We start from the raw sequence: 7,528 nt of genomic DNA on the forward strand, positions 1-7,528 counted from the left end.
GGCAAACCACCTCTGAATGTCTCTTGCTTTGAAAACCCTATTGGGTCCCCATAATTTGACTATGACTGGATGGCATTTTCCAAACATCCACCACACAATCACTTGATATTTGGGGTGGCGGGGGGGGGGAGGAGATACTGTCAGAGTTCCCAAGCAGACATTTTACACATATTTTGGTAATGACCCATAATATATTTGTGGTGGGGGAGCAACTTGATGGCACTTTCCACCGTCAGAGGGGAAAGTGGGCAGGATATGATATTGTGATGGTTACAAAGGTTAACCAATTAAGAGTCTACAGAGCTGCCTTCTCCATGAAAAGACCTGATTTCCCCTCAGCTCAATTCACTTTGACATTTTGTACATCTGTCTAAAAAGGTGTGACTGCAGTGCAGATCCAAAGTGTGGGCTCACTACTCAAGGAAAGTACATCTCTATGCAACCTTGCTCTTTAAAACATTAGTCTTCAATACAGTGCACTTCGATATGGTGTCATTCTGGGGTTCAGCACATACATTTTTTAAGCCACAGCTTAATGGAAGTCCTCTCTCTCTCTCTCTCTCTCTCTCTCTCTTTCTTTGTGCATTGTATTAGTTTTAACTAGAAGTTTGTAGTTGCTAGACAGTGATGAAGTCCATTCAAGATCATACATGAATCTGCCTTATACTGAGTCAGACTCTTAGTTTGTCAATGTCAGTATTGTCTACTCAGACTAGCCGTGGCTCTCCAGGGTCTGTCAGAGGTCCTTCATATCACTCGCTACCAGATCCTTTTAACTGGAGATGCTGGGGATCAAACCAGGGATCTTCTGCATGCTAAGCAGATGCTCTACGACTGAGCCACAGCCCCTTCTTAAAAGTACTCCTTCTTGGTGCCTTTGTTCTGCTAACTTTTATTAGTGTCAAATACAAGCTTTTGTGGATCATCATCCAGACCTGGTATAAGGGGAGGACTGGGAAGACTGAATGGCCCAGGAACAAGCCAAGCTGAGCTGTCCTTGCAGTGCCACAAGACAGCACTGCAGGTGCCACTCAGCTTAGACCCACACAGTAGTCCTGGCTGATGCATTGCTGCTGATGGCTGTGTGAGAGGAGACAACCAGAGGGTTGACACCGGCCATTGTTGCCGCTGAAGGGGCAGAGAAGCAACTGCCGCAGTGCTGGAGCAGACTTTGGGCTGGTTCCTAGTTGCAAACAGCCCTTCATGGCAGCAGCTCACCAGGGATTTTCCTGGCTAGTTAAATGGACAGTCTGCCTCTGCCTGGTATAGTGCAGAGGCTGCGCATGCAAGCTGGATGGTTTGTATTGCACCTCTAGCCTTAAGCTGGACTTAGGGCTTAGTCAAAGCTGCTCGGTCTCACAATGCCATCTTAAGCACAGTTACACCCTTCTAAGCCCAATTGATTGAACTGGATTTAGATGGGTATAACTCTATTCAAGACTGCACTGGCAGCCTGATACCTGGAATATGGGAAAGCAGGAAGTGTTGAAAGGATAAGAATGTGTGTGAAATCCACCATTTAAATGTTAAATATTTTTCTTTGTGAAACAGGCGATTGGCACCCATTCACCAAAAGGCTGAGTATTAGATTCAAGGAAACGTAATGTAGCTGAAACTGTGAACCTTAAAACATCCATTTCTTTCTCTGCCGCCACTCAAGACCTTCCCTTCACATATCATAATTCTGCACTTTGCCAAGGGTTTCATTTTAGCCATGGCTCTCCCGCCCCCCATGAACATACAGAGCAGTAATTATGGCAAACATTCCTCCGTGTCTGCGTGGTGTTCCTTTCCATCACCATTCAGTAATGAAAGACAGTGCTAACTGACCTGGGAATAGATCGCCGCTTTCTCTCTTTAGAAATTAACTATTAACCATAGCATGCTTTGTATTAACAACGGGGTTGGAAAAGGTGGAAAGTTACGTGTTGACTATGCCTTATACTGTAAGACAAGCAGTAACAGGACTGTCAAAAAGCTCAAAGGTTGCCTGAAATGGATGTTTCAAATTTAAGAACTTTCTCTTGCTGTGTCAGAGCAAGAAATATGTCCCTCTTTTACTCTTAAGGATGAGTCGTTGGCTATTTATGCATGGCTGTTTCCTCACAGCCACCCCACCAACTACTTCAGGGCTTAACTTTGATTATGCTTGCATGTTCTGACTGTCAGAGGTCACCTCGCTCTTCCCGTGCATTTCTGCATATTTTGCCCGTGTTTTCTGGATTCATGTTTAGCCAGCATCCAGAAAATGTGGGGGAAATGAGCAGAAAGGTGCGGGGAGAGCGAGGCGACCTCTGATGGTCAGAAAATGCATGCATAATCAAAGCAAAGCCCCAAAGTAGTCATTGGGGTGACCATGAGGAAAAAGCCATGCATAAATGGCCAAAGACACTTCCCCAAAAGTATGAATCAAGGAGAGAGTTGGCAGAGCCAGTCCAGTATAGTGTAACTTAATATTTTCCTTCTCATTGAGGTTTAAAAATAGGGTATTGTGGCAGAAAGACCTTATAACCCAGACCGAATTATATATGATACTGGGGTTCCATAACTGGACCTCCTGATGAGAAATTTAGCCGCAAAGGAACCTTGAATGGGACTTAATATGGATGAAGGCCATGAAAGGTAGAGTTAAGGATCCCTTCCTTTAGGAGCCAATCTTTTCTCTCTGCTGGAGCTAAAGTAACCCAGAGCCTTTGCAGTCAAGGAAATGGTGCACAAGGTTGGGGAGAGCGGGGTAGAAATGTAAGAAATAAATAAATAACACTTCTCATATTTCTCCACTTTGCTGGGGGTTGCTTTTTGTAGCTTAAAATTCCATGTTTGAGAACCGACCACAGATGCCCAATGGGATGTGTAGATGGGTCCTCAGAGAACACTGGAGATTGGCTACATCTCATCCTGTGTGAAGCACAATAATCGGCAACTCTAGGATTGGAGTGAGAGCAGATGATCGGAGAAAGAAAAAACTCCCAGATCCTGTTACATCTTAATCAAACAATCTCCCATTTTCTTTTGCTATTCCCAGGGTCCCAAGCAATAGTTTCTCTCGGCCTGGCAGAAGCTTAACACTTCTTCCTTCCTTCCCCAGCCTGTCTCCCGGTCCTATCCTTTATTTACCATCACATGCCTCATAAAGGCAAAATCCCTTTTATTTCTGGAATTACATCAAAAGATCATATTGTGGTAATGGTTTTGCAGCCCAATCTCCAGGTCCTGCTAAAGTGTACCCATTTTGCCCTGCCTACACTATCTACTGTCTGTTTTTTTCCATAGTCATGGCTAGTTTTTGTGATAGTCTGCTCCTTTTGATTTTAAGGTTTTGGTCCATCCCTTCACTTTTCCATAGGGAAACATGGATACAACAGCTGTCTTTCAAGCTATAGGTACACACCCTGAACAGAATACCGCTGTATCACTCCCATTTTCCAAGTCCATCCCATGTATGCGCTCCTCCTACTGCCATGCAGCTTTAACCCCCTATTGTGTCATGGGTTGCATTTCTGCCTTCCTTAGCAACTTGACCCTCTTTTGCCCATTCTTTGTGCACTTAACCCTCTTAAGCAACCTACATGCTTTCCTGCCTTACTGCTTCTGATACCCCATTAGTGCAATGTCACATTTTCACCATATGGGGTTGCCAACAGCCTACAGGAAAAAAAATGCCCTATCCTTTTAAAGAAGGCTTAATGGGGTATTACTTACTTCCATGTCACAAAAACCTTCACTTGCACATTTCCACACATTAACCCTTTGCTAAAGGGGCAGGACATTTTTTTCCTCCCGGCTATTCACTGGCTAGCCCTGACCTGGATGGCCCAGCCTAGTCTGATCTCGTCAGATCTCAGAAGCTAAGCAGAGTCGGCCCTGGTTAGTATTTGGATGGAAGACCACCAAGGTAATACCAGGGTTGCTGTGCAGAGGAAGGCACTGGCAAACCACCTCTGTTAGTCTCTTGCCATGAAAACCCCAAAAAGGGGTCGCCATAAATCGGCTGCGACTTGACGGCACTTTACACACACACACACATTCACTGGCTATCTCCGTACACTAGAAAAAAAAAAGAGCCAAGGAATAGTTTTTTGTGAAAAAACATTTCTTGCTTCTCATTCAGAGCTGTAGAGAGCCATCATGGGGCCCCCACCCAAGCAGACTCTTTCTGCCAGAATACCCACAAAAAAAGTTTGATTAGAATTGGTTTGTTGCTACTGATACCCCCAACAGCACCTTGCTCAGCCCCCAGGACAACCTGGGTTCCTGGAATGTTGCCTCCCCGCCCCCCCAGCAGCATGGTCATCAATAACGCTTATTAATAATCTGTGTACTAACTGGAGGATTTTACATTAATAATAAGTGCGGTCAAGTCGCAACCGACTTACAGCAACCTTGTAGGGTTTTCAAGGCAAGAATTGAGCAGAGGTGGTTAATCTTTGCTTGCTTCTGCATAGCAACCCTGGACTTCCTTGGTGGTCTACCATCGAAGTACTAACCATGGCTAACCCTGCTTAACTTCTGAGATCTGACAAGAGCAGCTAGTTTGGGCTGTTCAGACTGCTAGGTTATGTATTATGGGTACTAAAGATGGGCTGTGCTTTGCCTGGCATATTTTATGGGGTATTTTAAAGCCAAACAAGGGAAGGTGGCTCAAAAAGGTTTTCCTTTTTTTCAGTGTGACTTACATTTCAGGGAAACCCACATCATCTAGCAGACTTACATCTGTATAAGACCATGCAGAACAGTCTTTCCTCTGCTCTCCACCCTCCAAGCAGCACTTGTACATTCTACTGAATCTGAGTAGTGCCACTGCTTTTAATAACACTTTCAGGGCCGAATTGCACAAATAGCAGTGCATGCTAAAAAAAAAGAAGACCTTCCTCACCTCCCTATCTTGCTCCCTTTCTTCAAATCCCCACTCTGCCGTGGAAGCTCACTGGGTGACCTTGGGCTGGTCGCACACTCTCAGCCTAACCCACCTCACAGGGTTGTTGTGAAATTAAAATAGAGAGGAGAAGGATGTAAGCTGCTTTGGGTCCCCCTTGGGGAGAAAGGCGGGGTACAAACAAAGAAAATAAATAAGATCACAGCTGGCATGAGGTGGCCCTGGGCTTGTTGCAGATCGCAGGCTCTATCAACTGGCCAGACACAGAGCCAGTCGATGTCTCTTTCTCGTCCAAGTTTCCTGTCTAAAAATAATTGCGCTAATAGAAAAATTACTCCCATTCATCATTCATTAGTGGCTGCCCATGTTTTCTTGGCTGGATCATATCCATGGCAGAAGATTTATCTTTCCTTCTTGAATCGATGCCTGATGTATGCATGGAGGCAAATAAACCTATGGTTGCTTGCCCGGTATTGGTTGCTTTATCATAACTTTTCTTGAATAAGTAAAGCACTTCTCCTTAACCATATCCAGAAAATCCAATTGCTCTTATCTTTGGGGGGGGGGGTGCTTTCAAATCCCTATAATAATTCCCATCTCCTTGCTCTTTGCATTTTACCTTATCGAAGAGTTTGCTAATTACACGTTTCGCTAGATCTCTCCAGGGGCTGATCGTAGCTTGCCCAAAGCACCTGGTGAATCTCAACATGAAAGGGCTGCCAGGAAACCCAGCCGAGAAGTTTCAGATATATTTTATTAAAGCAAACCAAATAAGAAAAAAACATCCAAACAAGACAGTTACCATCAGAGCACTTTTTTGTTATTGTTGTTTTGGGCTGTGTAAACCAAATGCGATTTATAAAGCCAGGGGAGCAGCACTCCACCAACCCCTGGCTCTTAGCAACAGAACAAGTTTCAAGTGATAGGTACAAAATGCAAACCGGACCCGAAGGGATACAATTTGAAAAAGAAGAGCGAGCGGCAGTATACAGAAGACAGCTTGAAAACCATTAAGAGTCGCACGATCCGCAGGAGCGTTTGCGTGAAAAGCTGCCAGCCTCCCCCCCAAGTCCCCAAAGCACCACATCCTGATTTATTAAAGGTGGGTTTTGTCTGTTCCTCTCCTCCTTTCAGATCTGGAAGGGACATGCGTAAGAGGTTTCACAATCGGCATTTTTGCGAGGATCGCTCCGTTCCCCCGTGTCTCAGTCCTCATTCCCCACTTTTCTTTTCCCTGTCCAACCAAACTGCAAAGTTGGGGAACGTCTCCGTCTGAGTGCATGTACATCGCTATTTACAGGACACACCAAAAAGAAGAAGGAAAAAAAAAGAATAAGGGCGAAATCGCACCGGAGGTTTTGCCTTGGGTTTGCCGCTCCCTAGACGCACATTTTCCCCATCTGAATTCTCAAAACTCTGCATTTGTTGAGTTTTGAGAATTTGGCTGGGGGAAACCTGCATTTAGAGAGCGGCAAATCCAAGGCAAAACCTCCCAATGTGTCTTCGCCCTACGAAGGCTTTCCGGCTTCCTAACTCCTGCTTTCCCCCCTCATCCCCCCAACCCTCCTCCCATGCCAGATGAGGTTGGTTTTCCCTCTGCCCCGGGACAAGCAGAAGAAACTCTCACTCTTTGCCCAGGCAAGAGTTCAAGGCTGCCCCCCCCCCCCGCCCCAAGTCTTCCGGCTTTCTGGCCCCCTCCGAGCATCTCCGGCGGGGCAGGAGGGCCGTCCGGCTCCCCCTCCCCTCCCCAGCCGTCCTACCGGGGCCAGGAGGAAGGCGCTCCGGGCAAGGCCCCAGCGGCCGCTTCTGCAAGTGCCCCGGGCGGCGGGGGCCCGGTCAGTAGGGGCCCACCACCACCGCCTCCACCTCCTTGGAGGGCCGCCGCTCCTTCACCAAGAAGTTGATCATGCCCTCCGACTTGATGAGCAGGTTGCAGCCCAGGAAGAAGATGCCGAAGACGACGGTGAGCGAGAGGACGCACATGACGGCGATCTGCACCACCCGCATGATGTAGAGGCTGCGCTCGTCCGGGGCCGCCACCACGAAGCCGTCGTCGCTCACCACCGAGCGCGGCGTGAAGGAGCGCAGCGCCCGCTCCAGGGACACGCTGCTGTTGGCCAGGAAGAGCCCCGCCGCCTCGGTCTGGTTGCCCAGCGAGGCGTTCATGGCCCCGGCCGGGAGGGGCAGCGGGCGGCGGCGCGCCGAGGAGCCGGGCCGGAGGGGCAAGAGCGCGGCCCGGCCTCATGCGGCTCCAGCTTGGCCGGGGGGCTGAGGCGAGGGCGCCAGAGGAGCTGCTGCTGCTGCTGCTGCTGCTGCTGGTGCTGGTGCTGGTGCTGCTGCTCCCCGGGCAAGGGCGGCCCGGGCCGGCTCGGCTCGTGCAGAGAGGGAAGAGCGCCTCGAGGAGCGCGCGCCGGAGCTCTGGGGCGCGCGGCGGCTGGCGGGCAGTGAGCGGCGGCGTGGCTCGCGGCGCCTCTTTTGCGCACAGGCGCGCCCCTCCACGCCCCCACGCCCCCCACCCGCAGCCTGGCGGGCGGCGCGCGCCTCTCCGGCCAGTCCCGCCGGCCGAAGCGCACGCACGCACCCTCGCGCGCGCAGTTGCGCTCCTGCCTTGAGGGGGACGCCGCCGCCGGCCTCTTCTGCGCCGCCCTCGAG

At 49.2% G+C, this 7,528-nt stretch overlaps 1 protein-coding gene across 1 annotated transcript; it reads right to left on the minus strand.

The window, feature by feature from the left end:
* Nucleotides 1-6,712: 6,712 nt before the first annotated feature.
* Nucleotides 6,713-7,078, minus strand: RPRM (reprimo, TP53 dependent G2 arrest mediator homolog). Its single transcript, XM_056861547.1, has one exon. The coding sequence runs from the start codon at nt 7,040-7,042 to the stop codon at nt 6,713-6,715; it is 330 nt and encodes a 109-aa protein (XP_056717525.1). The 5' UTR covers nt 7,043-7,078.
* Between the last annotated feature and the right edge of the window lie 450 nt (nt 7,079-7,528).

The sequence above is a fragment of the Euleptes europaea genome, chromosome 15 (assembly GCF_029931775.1).
Source record: "Euleptes europaea isolate rEulEur1 chromosome 15, rEulEur1.hap1, whole genome shotgun sequence".
NCBI lineage: Eukaryota > Metazoa > Chordata > Lepidosauria > Squamata > Sphaerodactylidae > Euleptes > Euleptes europaea.

What these genes read in the sequence shown, in the direction of transcription:
- RPRM (XM_056861547.1), bottom strand. Translation starts at nt 7,042, where the DNA reads ATGAACGCCTCGCTGGGCAACCAGACCGAGGCGGCGGGGCTCTTCCTG.